This window comes from Doryrhamphus excisus, chromosome 2 (genome assembly GCF_030265055.1).
Source record: "Doryrhamphus excisus isolate RoL2022-K1 chromosome 2, RoL_Dexc_1.0, whole genome shotgun sequence".
Taxonomy (NCBI): domain Eukaryota; kingdom Metazoa; phylum Chordata; class Actinopteri; order Syngnathiformes; family Syngnathidae; genus Doryrhamphus; species Doryrhamphus excisus.
In genome coordinates this window covers 18,461,562-18,484,469 of record NC_080467.1, presented here as the reverse complement: position 1 = coordinate 18,484,469, position 22,908 = coordinate 18,461,562, and the positions used below count along the sequence as shown (strand labels likewise).

The window sequence follows — 22,908 nt, the reverse complement described above, 5'->3', positions numbered from 1 at the left end:
ACATGATCAATCTAGTCATAGCTCTTTCTGCTTGGCAGAGCAAAAATCTGAAGAATTCATCCTCACATCGTAGGGCGTAGGACAATCACGTCATGTTCCTTCCTTAAACTGTGCAACACACGTCTGACAAGACTTGGTTTTGGACCAGCTTCAAACGCAAATTGTCCGACTCGAAACTTCCATCATTAAAAAAATCGACATGAGATTGAAACAAAGAGACGAAAAATGCACTCAGTCTGAATGATCCTTTGGCCTCACTGTTGTTTCTCTTTTAAAAAGGAACTATTATGCTCATTTTTCGACCCCTTGTATTGAGTTGTGTTCTCCTATAGAGCAGCTACACACGATAATCCACACAGAAAACACATCCAAAGTGCTTCCTACTATGAACCATATAAGGAAGTCCGCCCCTCTGTGATGTCACAAAGGGACAGTTTTACCACGCCTTTGGAAACCCAGCGTTTTGAGCCATCCCAAACTTCTTGCAGGGCTCACTTTCAAATGCGCAAACCTCATTATCTGAAACTTTGGCATCGTTTAACATGAGAATACAACATTATAGCCACATTTATAGGTCAGAAAAGTGGAACAAGGATAATAGGTCCCCTTTAAAGACATCTGAAAATCACTCAACCCGCACACCCACACACAAAATCCATACAAGCCTCTTTAGGTATGTTAGACGCAGCTTTACCTTGATGTGTTTCCACTGAAAAACATTAGTTTTAGAGAGTTGAAAATCACCATTTTGGATTTAGAACTGATAATGATGATTACACGGAAGCATATGGCCTAGAATAGAAGTGCTAATTATTTCCCTGCTGCTACCTTGACGTGAAGAGTTTAGTGGATTTTCAGGGGCATTCAAAATGCAAATAGTTCCCACCTGCTGCCATTCTAAACAAACTTTCCAATTAGAGTTTTAATCTTCTTTATCCACCTTATAAACCTCCATGCCTCTTTCATTCATGGCAAATCTGCTGTGAAATGCACGTGGTCTCAAACTCATGATGCAACATTTTAGCACATTAAATTGTTGTAATGGTTACTGGGGGTCCGCTGTATGCATTTCAAAAGATATTCTCCTACAGGGGGGGTCCTCAGGTTATGTACGGTTTCCTGATGTGTAAAGTATGTTGAGTTTTGGGGTAAGTCGGTGGACCCGTACTGTAATAAAATGATTCAATACAATAATTAAATGAAACATTGTTAGATATTATATAGTCAAATACTATCCCAGTGTTTTAATAACTTCTAATAGGGGCCTTCAAGACACACACACTCACCTAGCACAATCATTTAAGACATGACTCATGGAAAGTTATTGTGCGTCTACTCTCACTTTCACACAAACTTTCATTTTCCAGACACACAAGATTACATTTCACTATCTATGGGAGTAGGGGTGCTACCGTGGGCTCTTTCTTCGATCGTCCTCAGTGATAAGAATCCATCACTGTGACCAAATATTTTGGAAACCTTATTGAAATTGTGATCATTGACTACTTCTCATGCACTCGGAATGTAGTCAGAATTTTTGTATTGGACTTCACATATCCAGGCATAAACCTGACATTTCTATTGGAGTGTGAGGAACCGTGTGGTGTTGAATGAGACACAGTCACCGATGAGTATATTCAGTACTGCATCCTTCTGTGTCAAGTGCGTTTTGTTGTGCTGCTCATGTACTCGAGTGAGTACCGTGTTTATGGAGCGTAACGATACGCCCAAACTCTTGAAACCATATAATGGAGGCCCACCTGTATACACTGCATGAATACAACTTCACATTGTATCAGAATTCTTCTTCCAGGTTGTTTCAGGGTCAAATAGTCATTTTGGTAATGGGGCAGATGTGGGCAGAGGTGATGTATAATTTAGTGGAACGACATATTTTGAGGCATCCTTATCATTCATTCTAGTAGATTATTACTACCGTGATTAATGGAGCAATCTGTGCCACAGACCCGACTCAATTCATTACGCAGTGTTATTAATGAACGAGAAAATTAAAATGTATAATTAAACCACAGTCTCTGCATTATAGTTTTATGCTGTGTAATTTGTTTCTGGACAATAAAACCCCATTTGCCTCACATCAGTGTTGAGAGTACAGTATATCATGTCCTTTTAACAAGGAAGGAAAAACTTAATCACAAAGTTTTGCCATTTCTAAAATCAAAGTTTTGACATCCATTTGTTCATTATTCAACAAAAATATATCTGCCTCAGGCAATGTAGACGCAAGCATGTCATATCTGAAAATATACAAGGCCCGTTTTTAAAAGACATCAAATTGCATGAAAACGTTAAAATTTAAAGTCACTTTTACGTCCACTGAAGACGTGATTGTTGACACCACCTTCCTGTTTTGCCATGAGTTATTTCTTGAATTCAATAGTGTTTTTCTACTCCTTTATCAAAATTCGGACAATTACAACTTTCTTGGCTCAATTGTGGAATATTTTGCAGCCACAATCAAAAAAACTCAGTTTGAAATAACTACTGTACCAATTTTAAGTGTTTTGCCCCAAATCCACCCCAGCGACCCCACCGCAGGTAACTCAGATTTTAAACCAAATCCAGACGACTCCAGAAATCACGACCGACAGAGACGAGCACATCAAACACAGCCAGCAAATGAAGTACACGTCAGCGTTTGTGATGATGCCTCGTTGTTTATCTAACACCACGCCACTCATCCATTAACAAGCATTTTGTTGACAGCATTACAGCCTCCATAAATGAGTTACCGGCCTCAAGATTTTGCTATCGCAGCTTTTCAGTCTCACCATTACCATAATCATGTGCATAATTTTGCCTTGATTACATAACGTAGAAACGGAAGCCATTGCCGGTGGCATTCTGTAAGTGCCAAGAAGCGATTACTCAAATAGATCAATCAATGCTGCTCATGAAACACCGTGACCTTCAATCCGCCGCTCGTAAAACCAGTTGATAATGTGACATACGAAAGTACAGCCGTTTTTTTTAGTAATTATCCTTTTCATAGACATACGTTATCTAATTGGCTGCTGTGTGGAAGAAAGTTCATTTCTTAAAATGACTGCAATTTAACGACTATACCGTTAATGGAAGCCAGCGAATAAAATGCAGGGCTAGCACACATGATTTAGTATGTTTTCTTTCATTCTGCATATTTTTTTATAGCTTTTTCTTTGCAGTTTGCAGCACTGAATGTCCAAAAGTGTAAACTGAAGCTTCAGTACAACTATTCGGGGATTAGTGGAAAATATTTACTGTACTGTACATGTGTATGAGATTCTACTTCAGTGTGGCTCTCAAATGACCCATTGCCACTGTAACTGTTTATCTGTTCATTCCCTCCATTGATGTAATAGCGGCACAGGAGAGAGGTGTCTTTTAAGTAGTAATAATAATAATAATAAATGATCTGTCACTCGGCAGTCGTGATGCAGCATCTGAGCATCTCTTCAAATGTCAACTGGTTCATTATCACACCTAAGAGCTGTGAACCAAGCCATCCTTTAGTTCTGTTTTGAAGGTCAGCAGCTTAAGGAGCGGTCAGCTCAATACCTGTCTCACACACGCACACACACCTTACTACATACTAATTCATGCTACCTTCCATTAAACATGTTGATATACACACATTTCAATCATTTCAAGTCTATATGTCTACTGTCAATCATTTTTTTAACCTGGGCTTTTATTGCTTTCAGATGAAAAAAAGAAACATGCAAGTTCCAGTTCCAAGACTGTGATGTAGCTCATATACCGAAATATGTGTGCCGTAATAGTGATGTGCGGCCTGATACTGAAATACAATATTTCTCGATACCAGCAGTTCATGCTCTACAATTGATTCCGAAATCAAACTATTGATACTTTTGATACATGTTTGGCTAAAACGTTGCCCGATCGTAAAAGTGAACAGGTTCGTTTTCTTACCAAAATTATGTTTTTAATTCATTCATGGGAGTGCATATGTAACCATACAACACCGTAAACCGAAGACCACCTCGACACACTTATGATCCCCGCTTGAGATTTAAAACAGTATATAAACCCTTTTTTCTTTTTCCATTTGGTCTGTCAATCGCTCTCTCTTCAATCTCTCCCGCGGTCAGAACTTCATAATAACAGGCAGTGTTCTTTAACCCTTCCACAATAAACCTCCTTCCTTTTTCTTCTTCTGCCGTCATAAAAAATTCATTAGTGACCAAGCTCCCAGAAGGAAAGGGTCAAGGACTTAACTGTCATTAGCATTTAGATTTGAACTGGTATGAAGCCTTGGCAGGAGGCCGAAAGATCTTCATGTGATGAACAGGAGGAAGATGAGACTGAAACCCGGAAGCTAATAAACTTAAATAAACTTAAATAAGAGTAATAAAAGTTGAGGTTGTTCTCATACTAGGCCGATGCTGGACTTGGGCAGGATTCTCGTCCTACCTTACCTTCCTACCCTGGCATACGTCCTTCTGTATTACTGGGATTTCTAAGACTTGGTGGTTGATTTTAGTCTTATTTTGAGTCACTCTCATAGATTTCTATTGTGCAAGGGCGAATGTCATGAATTACTCGTAAGATTGCATTAATCCTGCCGGGACCCCTGATGGATGTTCTGGAGGCTTCCCCCACCTCCCGGCCCATCAAAGTGCAGTTGAAGCAACCTGAAAAAATTAGTTTTCACCACAGCCGCATGCCTGAAAAAATTGCTGAAAATCGCCTCCCCTGGAAAAGTGGCATTTTCTGACATTTGGGACCCTGATGACTGTTTTGGAGATTTAACCTACCTCCCGTACCCGAAAAGTGTAGTTGAAGTGACCTGAAAAAAATTAGATTTCATGTCAGCCATGTGCCTGAAAAAAATTGTCTTTCCCCAATCTCACGATCTTGTTACATTGCCGTTGAAGAAGCCTGGAAAATTTGGATTTTGTGACATCTGTATGCCTGAAGAATTGCAGAAAATCGAGCCCTTAGAAAAGTGGAATTTTCTTCAATTTTTGCGCCCTGCCGAGACCCTTCATGAAAGATTGGGAGGTTCCGCCCCGAAAGTTCGGTTGCAACAATCAGAAAAAATTAGATATTGTGACACCCGCTCACCTGATTTTTTTTTTTTAATTGACATTTCGGAAAATTGGCATTTTCTGCCATTTGGAAGCCCTGATGAAAGTTTGTGAAGCTTCCCCCTCCTCCCAGACCCAAAAAGTGCAGTTGAAGCGACCTGAAAAAAAATCAGATTCACAATCGTGTGCCTGAGCAAGTTGCTGAAAATCAACCCCTTGGAAATTTGCATTTTTGGGGTCCTGCCGAGTTCCTCTGTGGATGTTTGGGAGGCTTCCCTTACCTCCTGGATCCTGAAACTGCAGTTGAAGTGACCTTAAAAAAATAAAAAATTCAACCACTCACCTGGAAAAAAGTCAATTTTTTGACATCCCGAGGAACAGTTGAAGGACCAGAAAAAAATAGGATTTGGCCACCGCGGTGTGCCTGAACAAATTGGCGAAAATTGACTCCTCAGAAAAATGTAATTTTCTGCCATTCTGCCCCCATCTCCCAACCCTAAAAGTGACATTTTCTGCCATTTGGGACCACCGGTGATGGCTTTGGAGATACCCTCCACCTCCCAAATACTATTGATGGAGTTGAAATGATCTGAAAAAAGTGAGATTTGACAACAACTGTGCATGTGACAGAATTACAGAAAAGCAACCCCTTGGAAAAGTGTCAATATCATAATTTTGTACACAAATGCACTCGCAGGTGAGTCTTAGTATTATATTTACGTAACTAAATGTGTTGGTTACATTGCAATCATGCCTATTCCACTTCCGCTCAACATTTCATCACTGAGAATTGACCAAAGTCACTGAGATGATTAATGGGAGAGAAAGACAGAAGATTGAGGGTTCTATGAAACAATGAACAACCTTTAAGGTACTTAAGAGGCATTTTTGAGGGCAGTGTACACAACATTGAAGACAGAAATTGCTCAAACTAAATAATGTACAAAAAAACCCCAGAACAAACCCACACCACCCTCAGCCGATAATAATAATACCTGTAGTAAAAAAAATTAAGGCATTTTATCCTTTTCAACAACCAAGAATGTGGAAGCAATTTCCCATATCTGCATGAAGACAAAACATTGTTTGAAAAAAAATATATAAATAGGCGACTCTGGGGCCTTTCTATCAGTCACATTGGAACTGCTCGAATTGATTGGTTTTGAACTTTTGCAAGTTTAGCGGAAAGTTAAGTTGATTCGGCTTCGCTCTCTGTTCCACACAGTCAAACCATATCAAAGAAAGCATTTGGCATTTGCCCGCTGCATGTGTCCATCCACCTGGAAGCTACCCTTAGACATTTTCTCCATGGTCTGCTTAGGTGCTGATGACGCACACAAGACAGACGCCTTAACCTTGTGTTTATTTAGCTTTTGTACACTTTTTCTTTGGGAACTTTTGAGCTGTTATGTGCATAAAATTCACATACAGCATGTGCACGCATTTGTCTTGGTGGCTGAGTGTGTGTATGCTAATGAGCTCCACTTTCAAACACAACTCCCTTGTGGCTAGCAGAGTGTAAATTGTGTTGAGAGGAGATAAACACACAGTAATGATGAGAGCCCCGAACCTGTCTTGAATATAATAAACACTCATTGTTTGTGTTCTTGTTGTGACATCTTGGTGAGGCCTCATTTTTAATGAGGGCATTTGGTGCAGGTACATAAAGTTCTAGAAACCGCTTTTAGCGTATTTACTTTCTTTGGTTGGTGTTGGCCGTTGGGTTTGAATATGTTAAAATATCAGTAGCGGACCTCCTTTTGGAGAACATCTTACTTATTTTTGTGTTTTATGGAGTCAAAGTGATGATCTTGAATTGTTATGCCTTCCTTTTAGTTCAGTGCTTCTCAAACCACATGCACTAATCATTTTTCATTCATTCATTTTCTACTGCTTATCCTCACGAGGGTCGCAGTGGTGCTGGAGCCTATCCCAGCTGTCTTCGGGCGAGAGGCAGGGTACACCCTGGACTGGTCGCCAGCCAATCACAGGGCACATATAGACAAACAACCATTCACACTCACATTCATACCTATGGACAATTTGGAGTGGCCAATTAACCTAGCATGTTTTTGGAATGTGGGAGGAAACCGGAGTACCCGGAGAAAACCCACGCATGCACGAGGGGAACATGCAGACTCCATCCACACAGAGATGGCAGAGGGTGGAATTTGGGTCTCCTAGCTGTGAGGCCTGCGTGCTATCCACTCAGCGCCGTGCAGCCCCTAATCATTTTTATGTAATCATATTTATATATAAACCAAAAATCCCTCCATCCTCATGTATAGGATATGGTCAACTTTGTAAAAAAAAACAAAAAAATAGTAGGCTTCGCTACACATCTTAAAATAAGGCCTGCTGCTCTACATCCATCTCTCGTTCAGACAGCTCCAGATGTGGGAGCTGTACGTATTTACTGTATGCTCCTTTAATGAGCCGCCTTTGCATTAAACAAAATATACGTTTTTTTTCCGTCAAAAGAAATGGCATTTTTTTTCTAAATTGCTGGAATCCTAACATTCATTGTGACTTCCGATAAGCAGGTGGCTGAACCTGTAATGTACTTTTTGAGTTACAATGCAACGGATAGGTGCAGTGGGAGAATTGTAAATAGCCTAGTAAATCACCAATACGCACTGCTGAGTTCCAGCACAGTCTGCTCCAGCAGATAGCGGCATGCTGGCGAAGTCGATTTAGGCTCAGACTAGATGTACATCCATTATCAATGGCATTTCTACCGTGGACTTCCATAGACTAGTGACTCAATATTATGTTAAAAAGGAAAATGGAAGCACATTGTGAATTCATCTCACAGTTATGTTTGAAAGTGATGTTTTAATATGTATTAATTTATTTAATATGTATTGTGTTATTCTAATACCTCAAAAGCAAACTGAATGTTCACTCTGCTGCACATATTATTTTGCACGCACAAAATAAACACATGAAAACAAGGCAACGTGTCCCTAAGTACATATATATATACGTATATGTATACATAAACTCACCAGACATGCTGGTGATTTAGAGACAACTCTGACTGGTTAAAGAAAGTGCCCCATTGCTAATATGTGGCATAGGCCATCACTAAAGATTCTGCAGGCCCAGAACAGATTAGACTGAAATAGCAACACAAAGGTCCTAAAATATGATTGGACAGAAAAATCTTAACGCATACATCCAGCCAAGAGACATGCTACAAAATGTGAGTGACAACTAATGCAGCTTTGAGGTGGGGGGTGGGGGGACATGCCCAGCTCCCCCTACAGTTAAAATTGAGGGGCGACTAAGTCTGAGGCATGTTAGGGGTAGAGGAGCAACACTAGGCTTGCCACTATTCTTCTTGGCTCTGTCGTGTATTATTGTAGTTATCGATTTTGATGTTTTGACAGAGAACGATATCTCTGCGGTTCTGATTTCACTTGCCCTGGCAGTCAACCTTGCTGACGCAAACACCACTCCAACCAACATTTGTTACACTTCCCTCTTTTCTCCACTAACCAGCTCAGTGGGAATGCAATAGTTGGCTTCCAGGTCTTGTATTGGATCCTATTAGATTGTGCAGGTGGACCTCATGAAGAGGCCAGTGAATGTTTACACATCCAGTGTGCCAAGCATAAAAGACAGGGCCACAAATTCTGAAACACCAATAAACACAAACTGAGGGCCGTGGGGCTCCTTTCCCCAACCAAAATATGTCAGAAACTTAGACTTTCTCTATGAGCAAGCGTGGTAGTGCTTTAATCTAGTCAAAATCCCTGCTGTGTTTTTAAAAGCCAGTCGTAACGTCAGTCGAACGATGACTTGCAGTTGCAGCAGTTATCCACCTGACTTCCTGTCCACGAAAGGAGGGGTGCTGTCAAATTTGAATTGTTTCCTGATCATTCTCCTTTCTGAGGTCTCTCTTGGCTCTGCGGCGACCCGGATGAATGGGTCAGAAGTCAAACTTTTCCCACCATGTTCCTGCACTGAGCAGCCTTCAAGTTTTACTGCCAGTTGCCTGTAGTAAGGGATAGACAGAGCCAATTTTACGAGCAGGCAAAATATGACTGAAGGTGGAGAAAAGGTTATGGTGAGAAAAGTTGCAGTTGTCTTCATATTAACTAATGACAAATGACGACGTTTGTAGTTGGCCAAGTATACCTTGTAAGTCATGGCGGTTCACCTTTCACAGACTCGCTGTTTTGTGAAGTGCAATTTAGCATGGTGCATCAACGTGTTCTGCGTCCCTGTGGTGTATTAGCGCCATCTATCGGTACAGTCCTGATTTGCTAAGTAACCCATTTAATGTGTTCCCTCATCCTGATTGGCTTTAGACCCTTGTCAGTCCATCTCCTTGGTTGTTTTTATTGTGGTCAGTGGTCTCTAGCAAACCCGCTAATCATGTGAGCTACTTACTAACTGCCAATAAACAATTGAAGAAGAAGAAGCTGACAGTCTTTTAACCAATGAACCATTTTAACAATGATACAAAAACACTACAGCAGAACAATGCCAGGAAGACTTACATGTCTTTTTTTTAAATTGGCCCTCTATTGTAAGTTTAATTCTTGAAAAGGAGTCCAATTTCCAAAGGAGGTTGAATCGAGTGTCACGGGGCACGGACCATTCAAGCAGTTGTTGTCTGTCATTTTCTATCGTTGACATGCTTTTGTAAATGAATGTCTCATCTCGGTTTTCAGTATGACATTAGTCATCAATAAAATACTTTTAATGACATTCCTATGTAAGATCACCAAGTCACCAATGTAATGGCTTCATTTTTGTTTCTTTATTTCTCTCATCGTGGCTAAACATTCTAACAGGTATGCATTTCACCAAGTTAATCTAGCGAGAAGCCATGAAGGGCGTGTTTATTTACAGAGCGCTAAGTGCATTGTTGGCAATATAAAGCATGCTGATTTATGGTAAGGACATCTCAGGGAGTTCATAAAATGGAGGTGAAAACCTGATCTTTCCACTGCTCTCTAACACTCATATCTTTTTCCATTTGCCTCTCTCATCCTCCCTTCTATCTTTTCCCATCAGTTTAACATTTATAGCGATATAACTTTCTAACCATCTCCATTCTGTCTCAAACACAGCCCCCCCTCCCCTCTGTGTCACACTTTGTCCTTCATTGTGAGTTGTCTCCTCCCTGTAGCGATGTAACGAGATGCCTTAACTATGTCATAGTACATTTTTTTTTGTCGTCTACTGTACATTACTTTTTTATGGCCTTTTTAATTCAAGCACAGGAGGGGGACTTTGTTTGGAAATATGCTCTGCAACAGAATGAGTTGCACTAAATTACCCAGGTCCATAAAAATAACCTCAAATCTGCAATATTGTTTTATTTAATGGGTGCCACAGGCTTCCTGGCAGCTTGCTAACCCAATAGCAGACTTTGAGGTGAGGGTAGTGTCAGTACAGTTTAAGCCAGATGCCACCATACAAGGAATTTCAATCTTTAGTGTGCATGTTCTTCCAGTGTTCAACATTTCCATATTGCTTAACACCGAGTGATTCTTGCACAACAAGCTGTGTAGTTAGTCTATGACGTTTAAAGCACCGTAATATCCTGACTGAGGACTCAATAATTGAACATGGAATGAAAGAAACGGATGCAACAATCTGACAGAAGTGTGGCGTGGATAAGGGCAAAGAAGCCAAAGTACGTGCAGTACGTGATAAAAGCAGACCTATACTGGAGAGATGTGGTGGAGTGATGGAATAAGGGTGCCGAGTGGAGATGTGGGATACATAGAAATAGTGAAATGTTTATTGATCTATCATTTGTATTTCATATGGAATTATGTTGCAGGGTAACATTCATTCTTTGGCAGTGGAGATACAAATATGAAATATTGTTGACATATCAGCATTCATCATTCATGATCTGTACACCTCACAGGTGTGGCCTATCAAGATGCTGATGAGACAGCATGATTATTGCACAGGTGTGCCTTCGGTTGGCCACAGATGATCCGTTGCACAATGATCTGACACATTTGTACGTTAACTAAAAGGCAAATAAAGTAAAGAAACAAGAAAGTGTTTATTTTCAAAAAGTACATATGAAGAGCTTGCAACCAAAAGGCGCTAAGTCCAATTTTCACTAAGTTGCATGTTTTTCATGAGTTTAATAGACCTCTGTCATGTGTATCCAAATCACATATTTTGGTCTTGAAATCATTTTAAAAATATGAAAAAAAGTGATATGAAATTTATGCTTTCAACCAAAAGGCGCTATTTCCATTTCAGATTTCAACCAAAAGGAGCTACACAAACAGTAATTGTTATTTTTCATGTGTCGCTCTACTGCAGCCTACAGGTTGAGTGCACCTGCAATGTATGACATGTCTTGTACCATTGTCTTGTATAATTGGGTATGTTGAGTTGTGTTAAAGCTGATCATCATGGAATGTGGATGATCTTAACAACATTTTATCAGTAACAGTGTACTAGTGGTAGGTTATAACATTTTGTTTCTGTAATGTGTGAAGGTGAACGAGTGCATGTGTGTGTGTGGGGGGGGGGTGTATTGTATGTTGAGAATGGCTTCTGTGTTGTCATTATTTTATTAGCATAGCACAGTAAAGCACCTTACATTCTTTTACAACAATGCCATTGAAGAAGTTAAAGGTGACTTCAAATTTATTTCAGCCAAAAGGCGCTAAATCATCATTTCAGCCAAAAGGCGCTAAATCCGGAAAAAATAATAATTGAAAAAAATACATGGTGTGTGCAGGATTTTTATAGCATGCATTTTTATGACCTATATTGATAGCTCTTTCATTTGCAATATAGACTTGATGACCAAATAGATTGATATGTGCGTAATTAAAAATCATTGATTTTCTCGAAATCAGTCAAAATGGATTTAGCGCCTTTTGGTTGCAAGCTCTTCATATACTGCCATTCTGTTTCATTATTCATTCATTCATTCATTTTCTACCGCTTTTTCCTCACGAGGGTCGCGGGGGGTGCTGGAGCCTATCCCAGCTGTCTTTGGGCAAGAGGCGGGGTACACCATGGACTGGTGGCCAGCCAATCACAGGGCACATATAGACAAACAACCATTCACACTCACATTCATACCTATGGACAATTTGGAGTGGCCAATTAACCTAGCATGTTTTTGGAATGTGGGAGGAAACCGGAGTACCTGGAGAAAACCCACGCATGCATGGGGAGAACATGCAAACTCCACACAGAGATGGCCGAAGGTGGATCTGTTTCATTATGTTTTAAAAATTAGACGGTGTTTGGAGCTGGTACGGGATCATGTCTACCAAGATTGAAGTGCAAACGGAACGCTGGTTGTGTTGCACTTCCAGATTTGTTTGTTTTGATAAATGTTTCCACAATGAAAGTGCAATGCTCACCGGTCCAATTCATGGCAGCAACTGAAAAAGAAACGAAAAACAATGGCATTATAAAGAAACAAAGCAAAATACCATTATATGTACTTTCCGAAAATAAAAACATTTTTTTTGTTTCTTTACTTTATTTGCCTTTTGTTTAACTTACAAATGTGTCAGATCATTTTGCCCCACCCTGTTGAATACCAGACTACTACTCTTTCATACAATTTGATTTTGTTTAAACAACACAGCCTTCATTTAATTGTATGAATAACAATCTCTTCTTTTTAGTGACACATTTTTTTCGACTTGGAAGTGAAGTGAGGGGGAAAAAAAACCTACACCAATGACCTACACCAATCATTGGCAAAGTTTTCACAGTTCCCTGCAGACATCTGACAAGAAGCCATGTACCCCCTACCACTGCACACTTAAACACAAGATCGAGTCTCTGTAAGCACACAATGTAACGTCTCACTGTGAATGGCCTCCTTAATCCAACTATTGCACCAACAAATGTAGTTGGTGCATTCAGCCAAGAAACTAATTACAGGCAAATAGCTCAGGAATGCAATAATTCGTATTTCTTAGTATATTATTAGTATTTCAATATGTTTTGCCTAATAATAGATCATAAGATACTACAGAGCAGTGATGAATTAATTTCTGAAAAAATATAACATACCGAGGCAGTGATAATTGAAGCGCTATATTGCAAGGGGCAACTATAACACATGTAGAACAATGAACAACTTTGTGTCTATATGCTGTGCTGTGATGAGGCGTTCAAGCACACTACATAACTCTTGAGTTTTTGACAAATAGCATACTTACAATACTTTTTTGTTAATAAGAGTTCCTTACTTGGCAAGTACACAGATTCCTGTCAATCATCTTTTCCGTCCAGCCACATGTTCATCCAAATATCCCCACCACTTTCATATGCTGGTATTTTGAGTGTGTTTTACCCTTTAAAAGACTTAGGGAAAAGAAGGTTTTTATATAGAATGTGTACATTTGAAGAGAGAAGTGCTTCCTTTTATTTGTCAAAGGCACCCCTAAACCCCCCCCCCCATGTTGGCAAGAGTTTTGCATCCTCCACCTCGGCACACGTGGCCACACACCGACTCATACAAAGGCCGTTTTCATTGTCATTTTATGGACACAATGTGCTTTTTATCTGCTTCCAAGCATATCGCCGTATATTGCGCATATGCCTCCCTCAGCTCGTTTCTCTCACCGTCAAACATTTTAAAGAGGGCATTTTCATCGGCCATTTAAACAGGCAACGGGCCGTTTCTAGTTTCTCACCGGGAGGAAAATGCCTCTGTAACATTATAGTAGTCAGGTGAGCTTTCTGTCAGAACTCATAATATAAAACGTAAGATGGGAAAGGTCGGACTATGATTTTTACAACTGGGAGATAATGTTATATTTGAAGATAGGATTATGAAAGTCTGCAATAACGGATAAAGGTGATGGTTACATTCTGACAAGATCAGTCTCTCCGATTTGCAGGCAGCCGAGCCGTCCCAGACAGTAGACTGGGATTTCTGACAGGGTTCGAACAAGGTAAACAATATCAAAGTGGTAGAGAAATGCTGCACAGTGGAGCTGAGCACAGATGCTCAAGCAATCAACTTGTCAACCTGTTGGAAAAATTCCAGCCGCGTACAGACCGGCCTACCTGGCGCGGCTTTCATATTCATCATTTGCATGGTTTTGGTCGCTTCTCCAACCAGTGGTTTGATCAAGTCAGTTTATTATCAAGAGTTTCATCCTCAGCCAGCCTAATGCAGTTGTATTAATAAACATATACAGGTATACCGTATGCAAATTGGTCAGATTCCAGCCATCTGTTGTCCCCAGATAGGTTGATGTGGACATACACGCAAAGAAATATCGCATTAACAGAAGATAGACAAACATAGAGACCAGGAACACCTGGTTGTGTTATTATACACACAAAAGCTGCTCTCCATTGGTCACTTCGATGCCAATGCAGTGTAAAAACTGAACAGAAAGAGAACCAGATACACAAATTCGAAAATTAAACAAATTAGTGTGTTCTTGTCTTGTGCAACTGGAAGAAATCATTATTTACTAAACATTACAACAGTCCAAACTTAAACTTTCAACAAAATGTCAAACCATGTCAATCAGTCGCCGCCAGGGCCAGGCCATCTTGAGCGTTTTCGATCCAAAGACACATGGTGTTAAGCTGTCATTCTGGAACACATTTGGTGCTTTTTTGGCCGCGGCGCTGACCTGATGCTGATTCTGGCATCTCAGTAGAGAATAGGAGAGACGTGGAACAGCCCTGTCCTCCATATTACTGACAGGAGTGCATCCAGTGTTCCAAGTGGCCATGGTTTCAATATCCTGATTGAGGCAGCACTTCACACATGAATCCTTCCATGTAAACTGCAATTTCTGATTAACCCAAGTAGGGGTTCAGGGTTTGTTCCAAACTCCTCCTTTCCACACCGGTTCTACTTGTGGGGGTTAGTAACCAGATAATTCCATGAAGAAAATAAGAATAACCAGCATCATAAGTGAGTTCAGAGGGCCTGATTAGGGAATGAGCAACATCAGCACACTACAAGGCTTTGTGCGCTCAGCATCATTTAAACTAAGAGGGACAAATACAGCACCCCCGGGGTCCCAACACACAAAATCAGCAGCCTTGATTTTTTTTGTACATTCATGTAGAAAACATTGTAAAAACGCAACAGAAAACAGCATCTGAATTGAGAATTGTTGATGCTCACAATGGACATTAGTTGACTGGATAAATATGCTCAACATAAATATACATATTTTTTGCTCCTGTCCTTTATGAGCTAAAGTTTTATATGCACAGTCGTCCCTCGCAGCATTGTTCACTCTGTCAGGGTTTTTCATCTGTTTTGTGGTTGAATTTGTCAAAAAAAAACATACATATAGAGCAGGGGTTCCAAAACTTTACTCGGGGCCCACTTGAAAATCTAAAAAATGTCCGTGGCCCACCTTTGTCCTATAAACAGTACAAAGACAAAATACTGCGTTCTCAGAGCACTTAACTTATTGTTATTATTATTGTTATTATAATAAAGATTCAGGATTGAAATGAAAGCAGGGGGATAAAGGAAGCCCAAACTTTTAATCTGTGGTGTACACACAAGACATAATTTTCACAACTGCATTCAAGACTGGCATGATGACCAGAGAGCTACGTTCCAATCATAAATAAGGTTCCTAAAATATTGTGACAGGTCAATAACACTCAATAGGTTATTACTTAGGCCTATAAATATTTTTCTCATTCATTCATTCATTCATTTTCTACTGCTTATTTTCTACTGCAAGGGTGGGATTGAACTCTCGGAGCTGTGAGGTCTGTGCGCTAACCACTCGTCCGCCGTGCAGCCCAAATATTTATTTTTAATCGTGCAATACATTTTTTACAATAAAAATAATTTTTTAAATAATATTTGCCAAAATGAATTATATTTTTAATGACCTCTCCTGGCCCACCTGCAGTACCACCACGGCCCACCAGGGGGCCACGGCCCACACTTTGGGAATCACTGATATAGAGTTATTTTTCATCATACTGGAGCATGAAAATGGCTCAAAGAGCTCAAACACAAATATAAGGTACTGAGAAGATGCATTCAAAGACGTGGTGAATGCTATGTGGTGTTGGACATTGGTCACTAGGTGTCAGTGATGTTACTGTAATGTTCGATGAGACGCACAAGCATCAGACTTGAACAACAACAACGTAAAATGTATAATATATGTATAATGATGCTGGTTAGGCAACATGATTATCACACAGGTGTCCACTTCAAAATGTACAGGTGTTCTTTAAGATGCTTGGGTCTTTAAATATATCTACTGTATATGCAGTATATGCATCTAATTGCCCATGCATTAACTGAAAATCCAGATTGAAATATAGTTGTGGCAACATGACATTGTATTTGCAGTTTTGCATTGATGTGTTAATACTGTATTTATGCCATATTTACACATAAAGAGGCTGATTTTACGTTTGAAAATGATTAATATCAACAACCCAAAAAAAAAAACGTTGAGTAAAGGCTAACAGGAGGCAGGTGCAGCATTCATTTTGGGCTTTATAATGGCCCCAGAATACGTGTCAGAGTCAAACTTGCTGCGTCCTTTCAGGTGGAACCCTAATCACAAAGCTATCATTTGGCTGGCAGGACCATGATTGGATCAGGAGAGCGTTAAAGAAAAGCGTTGCAGAACGGATCAATACATATGCTGAGAGAAATTGGGGGTAGGGGACAGACGTCTAGGTGAGAGGACAATTGCATGAAGGGAAGGAATCGGGTGGCGAGATGGAGAAGTGAGATTTTGAGGGAGAACACATCGAGAAAACCATTTGAAATGGTGTGAATTTAACCCTTCGACTGACTTTTCAGTCACTATTTCAACTTAACTCAAACTGACTGAGCCATCTACTACTACCACTTGGTAGAGGTATGCAAAGTGAAATAAATCCACCAGAGGGCACTGTGGCTGCACATGGTTAGTCACTCCCCCCACTCCTCCAGCTACCAAATGACAACGTGAAAATCATCCAACACATTTGGATTTTACTCATCAACAGAAATATGATACCTAATAGCAGAAAATCTTATATTTGTAAAAAAAAAAAGTGCTCAGTCCAATAGTTGATTTGTCGCTTTATGGTGTGTGTAGCGAAATTAAGCCAGTGTAATAAAATAGACTATTAGCCATAAAATCAACCCAATCGACCCTTAAGGGCGGACACTCTCTGCCAATAGATGGTCAACAAACCAGATGAATGGGGCTTTAAACTATTCCTTAGGTGTCAAGTGCATTGGCGACCAAACCGTAATGTCGGAGCTCCCTTGATGGCAGACAAAGACCTGATGAAGAGAGGCTGTGGGGGCCGGTGATTACAGGTCTCCTGAAAGGGTGCTTGCAGTAAAATGCCTTGGCAACGAACGTGTCAACCTTTGTCGGATCATGCATCTTTCATATGTCAAAAGTGGAGCAGAGTGCAGAGGAAAGGCTTGCAATCCCATGCCCATCACTCCGAGCACTTCGGGGAAATTGATCTTTCTGACATGCTGGTACACATGCAAGACCCCAGCCTAATCAATAAAATGGTATATCCCCCTGTGCGCATACATACTTGACCTTTATGGTGCTAATTAATGGCTGGTCTACAAGAGAGACTGTGACCTACTGAGGCAGAAACCAATGTCGTTTCCAGTTTGACTCAAGACAACAAGCCAGCATCCAAAGTTGGCCGACTATCATTGAGTTCTCCATCACCACTGCTTGTCGAGGGAAAATGTGCTGCCGGGTCCAACATCGATGAGAGATGAGACGTGTTCTTGGAGGTAGAATTGAATAAAACGTGCATGCAAGGAGACAGATAAATACAACCTGTACCACGTATGCAAGGACAGGGGTGATCTCCTCCTCCTTAACTTATATTTTCCTTCGTGGCGTTGTTAGAAGGTTCAAACTTTGCAGGATTCTATGGATACAACTCAGGTACTAACTTCCCCATCACCACATGGAGTCCCCATCCTTCCTGATAGAGGAACCTGACAATCGTCACTTGGAATATTAGATTTAGGAGGGCAGATTGTGTGCATTTGCGTGTATCACGGTAAATAAATATACCCCACTAATTTATGCTCAATAAATGTCCGAAGAGTTGATTATACTGAGAGCGAGGGTGAATTTTATGTGTAGCATTTGAATATATGTGGAGACATTTGTTCAAGCAGATGTGTTGGACAGCTGTGTGGTTATTTTATGTCTGGAGAGCCAATTATAAATCTATATCCAATGCAAAAATGCATCCAAAGTGAATTCAGAAACTTTGGGCTACTGCATTGCATTCATATTGAAATATTTACATTTGAAATCATGGTGGATGATATGTGTGTGGCCTGTAGTCAAAGAAAATAAATATACGTGGGGTCGTGATTGCTGAATTGTGCATCGACTCTACAAGCAATTTTCATGGAATTGATTTTCCCTCTTTCTATATGTAAAACCTGTCAAATTCACAAGACATTTGCAGTTTTATCGCACATCACAGTCCTTGCTAAGGTGGAGATACTACTTTCTAGCAATGTGCAAGCCATGAACGAGTTGTTCAAAAGTTGCATGTTTTTGGTACTCTCCAGTACTCGTCTGTGGTAACTTGTCTTGTTTTTCTGTTCTATTGTGTGCCTGCCTTGAGTATTGAAAGGATTATTTTGGTCTGTTTTATTGACTACTAAAACTGGGACATGATTTTTGTCAGATCATGCTTGGTGGTTCCAGTGTGCTGACATCCACTAACATTTTCTTTAGTCAAATATGGACAGTGCGATATTTTCACACATGAACAGTTGGAAGCTTTGAAAGAACTCTTGACATTTTAAGTAAATCCTAGCAGGCTCTGCCTCCAAAGAAGCCAAATGTCTCCACTGAGAGAATTCCCAAGGTTGTTAAAAATGCAGTATGTTCTGTATGGACAATCCCATTACACTCAAGCACTCGGCTGTCTACATATACGATGTTTAATTGGTGGTAAGAAATAAAAAGGTAGCCTCGGAGACAGGAGGCGAGAGAATCGTCTAGAAAAAAAAATGTTGCAAAAGAGTTGCCTTTTTTTCTTTGTCAAACTCAAAAATGCGCCTCACTGAGCCCACTACCAGTTTTTCACCAGTGCAATGGTTTAATTAATGTTGTTTTGTCAGATTCACAACACTTGCTTCGAAATGAGCCTGCCAAGTAAATTAACTTCTATTTGTTTTCGCCACCAGCTGCCGATTTGGGGAAAAAAAATATATAAATAAATTTAAAAAAAGGAGCTAATAGGGGTATTAAGTTATGCCGACATTAGTGTCTATTTTCTTTTCAGCCAAAAGCGTCTTTTTACATTTACAAACTAATAGACACACATTTTTTGCTTACGTTTTATATTTGTCATTTGGACACTCTGTAATTATGCCCATTTTAATCAAACATTATGATTATGAGTAACAATCCGCAATATGATACTTTGATTATGCCATATGATTTGCCTCGTTATGGTTAAATTATTTTCTGATTTTCATTCATTCATTCATTTTCGACCGCTTTTTCCTCACGTTCTTTTCCTAAATCACCTTTGTCCATGTGCATGATGAAGCATAAATACCTGCCTTAAAAATAATGACTGCATAGAAAAGCGTGATACACGCCAATGTCAACTCACTGCTTTGTTGTAAATGGTGATGAATTACCTCACTTATGTGAGTTACAGGCTATTTATTATTTCCATCTCCTCTAAATACGCCCCATATGTTCACAATGACACCGAGTAAGCTGACATCGCCTTTTTTCTGTTTTCAACAAATACAAATCATTCCAAACTTGAACTTTGCTGACCTCATGCACCCGATGAGTCACGTAAGCCTTTGGGGACACGAGACGGATTGACCCCGGAATGACACGGTCCCTCCCTGATCCCTACCACTCTGCATGTCCACTCATCTTGTCCTTCTGCACTTTTTCACCTTGTCTCATCTCGACACAACAGTAATCATTTCTATTGGAATATTGAGGTACAGTAGAGTAATGTTCTGTACATTAAATACCGTCTGGAATAAAGAATAAAGTGCAAATACCCCAAACAAAAAAAGAAAAATGTGCTGGGATAAATTGGTGTCGCACAGGACAGGAAGGAACAATGAGTGATGGAGGAAAGGATGGCAATGAAGTATGGAGGCGGAATTAATGCACAGAGGAGGAGATGGGAAGAAATGTGGGAGGGAGTGGGCCCTCGCTGACCACAGTCAAGCATGAGCACCATCAATCTGCCCCCGAACGTCACCCTGAGGAGCAACAGATCACAATTTAAGACAAAAGAGTGGAAAAGAGCGAGGAAGGAAAGGAACGGAGGAGGGTGGGATGACGCAAGAGGGATGGACGATGGCTGTGGTTGGACACAAACCTGGAGACAGACGGAAGAAACGGAATGCATATTTACAAACAACAATGTGACACAGGCTGCACGGTGGGCGAGTGGTTAGCGTGCACAGCCAGTAGTCCGGAGTTCAACTCCACCCTGGGCCATCTCTGTGTGGAGTTTGCATGTTCTCCCCGTGCATGCGTGGGTTTTCTCCGGGTACTCCGGTTTCCTCCCACATTCCAAAAACAATTGGCGATTCCAAATTGTCCATAGGTATGAATGTGAGTGTGAATGGTTGCTTGTCTATATGTGCCCTGTGATTGGCTGGCGACCAGTCCAGGGTGTACCCCGCCTCTCACCCCAAGGCAGCTGGGATAGGCTCCAAAACCCTCCGTGATCCTCGTGAGGATAAGCGGTAGAAAATGAATGAATGAATGAATGAATGGACACTACACTAAACGCGATTCATTTTTGTTAACAAGTGACTACATACACAGCAGATAGCCAATCGATGGCTGAAAAGATGACAATGTTGCTGTGGATGCTTGGAGGTTGAGGGTTGTTTCATCATTTTTCATGGTGATGCTTTTCTTTTTTTTGCCCAAGGTAGCTTAGTCGCTAATGCTGCAAAGTCCTTTCCCAATGGCGTTGGCTTCACATGGACAAGCAACATTGGTCTCAATTGTTTTATTGGAGTGACTTCACATTAGCTTGTCACACACATCAGCACATCTCATTTTGAAGGAATAAATACAAATAAATAATAATAATATATAATAATAAATAATAATAATTTTGATGATGTCATTGTGCATTAAAAATGTTTAATCTAGTTTAAAATGAGAGCTGGTCTAATTAGTCCTTTTCGGAGCCATATGATCCTGTCATTTGTTTGCTGAACGGATGCACTTTACTATGTCAGAAAGCCCCCAGTTTTGCATGTGCAAGTACAATTGATGCTTTCACGAATAATGTGTTTTTCTTCAGGCGTAACAGCCACTTAGTTCTGCAGTCCTTGAACACATCATGTATGACGCATATTGAGACTGAAGTGTTTGGCTTTCTCCAATAATACACAGACAGACGTGTACGGTGTTTCTATTCTTCCTTTCACCTCGTCTTTGTTCCCAAATGTGAACCCACGTAGGTGAGGCTTAATGTTAGCTCCGTGCTGCTTTGTTTGGTGCATAATCTCATGTTATATGAGTTCATATGTCCAGGCTCATTTTCCAAATTTTGTGAATTTCCTGTACGTTATACAACTTTGTTTTCATAATTACTATCATTATTACATTTATGTGTAAAACGAGTTGCATTGTACTGATTATTTGCATGTTGTTGCAGACCAAAGAGCATGAAGGTCACATCTTATCACAGCTTGCCACCACTTAAATACTCCATACAAATCCAATAATTCACCAAAGCTGTGAGGAGAGATCTTACCCCTTTAACACCTTCTCTGTCGTAATTGGTTAAATCAGTAGCCAAAAATAAATAAAATAAGAAAAAAAATAAGAAAACTAAAAATATATCATAATATACCAAAGATCTTTCATTGTGTTGTTTACGTTTATTTTTGTCACGCCCTGTGTGGGTTCCCTCGTGACAGTTTGTTTGGTTTCCTTTCTGGACTCTTATTTTGTATGTAACTTCCTGTTTTGCCCTGTCTTCCTTGGTTGCCTCACTCATCCACACCTGTCCCTAATTTGTATTGGTCTATTTAGTTCAGGTGTGTGCTTCTCCCGGTGTGGGATTATTATCATTTGTCCGTCAGCTACCTGAGTTGCTTTTTCTTGCTGCCGCATTGACTGCAAAAAATAAATATTTTTACCTGCATTCGGTCCTGCTCTCTGCATCCTGGGGTCGCACCGCAACATAGACATGCCGCACCGTGACAATTTCAAGTGTGCAGTCGTTGGGGTTTTGAAGGGGTATGCAACGTTTGGGAACGTTGAAATACCGATGTTACATGCCTGCTAATATTCTCATTCATCCAGGTCATGGAATTCTCAGAGAATTTAATCAATCACAACTGGACCTTATGGATTGTATCGAAGATGCTCAGCCACTCAACTTTTAGCAGTCCGTGCTCAAGTGCAAGGTAGGACAGACCAAGTTTGATGAGATAGGACAGCTCAGAACTGTCCGAATTTGTCATATTTTTGTGGAAGAAAACAAATGTCTATCTACTTAGACTGGAGCTGAGCTAGATAGGACAAGAGCTGTCCTATCCGGTCTTTAAGCATGAACCAATGACAACCTGAAAGGAGGGTTTGTTGTATATTAAACGGTATCTTATATTTGGATCATTCATTTTCTACCGCTTATCCTCACGAGGGTCGCGGGGGTGCTGGAGCCTATCCCAGCTGTCTTCGGGTGAGACACCCTGGACTGGTGGCCAGCCAATAACAGGGCATATATAGACAAACAACCATTCACACTCACATTCATACCTATGGACAATTTGGAGTGGCCAATTAACCTAGCATGTTTTTGGAATGTGGGAGGAAACTGGAGTATCCGGAGAAAACCCACGCATGCACGGGGAGAACATGCAAACTCCACACAG

At 40.4% G+C, this 22,908-nt stretch overlaps 1 protein-coding gene across 2 annotated transcripts in view; it reads left to right on the top strand.

The window, feature by feature from the left end:
* The window catches only part of galt (galactose-1-phosphate uridylyltransferase), a 121,519-nt gene that overhangs the window by 86,813 nt on the left and 11,798 nt on the right, over positions 1 to 22,908 (top strand). Inside the window, exon 13 of one of the 2 annotated variants that reach the window (XM_058050815.1) lies at positions 22,337 to 22,440. The exons of the other annotated variant lie outside the window; for it this stretch is intronic. Within the exon in view, the coding sequence (XP_057906798.1) occupies positions 22,337 to 22,419 (83 nt within the window). The 3' untranslated portion in view covers positions 22,420 to 22,440. The remainder of the gene's footprint in view (positions 1 to 22,336; positions 22,441 to 22,908) is intronic. 2 annotated transcript variants of the gene reach the window in all.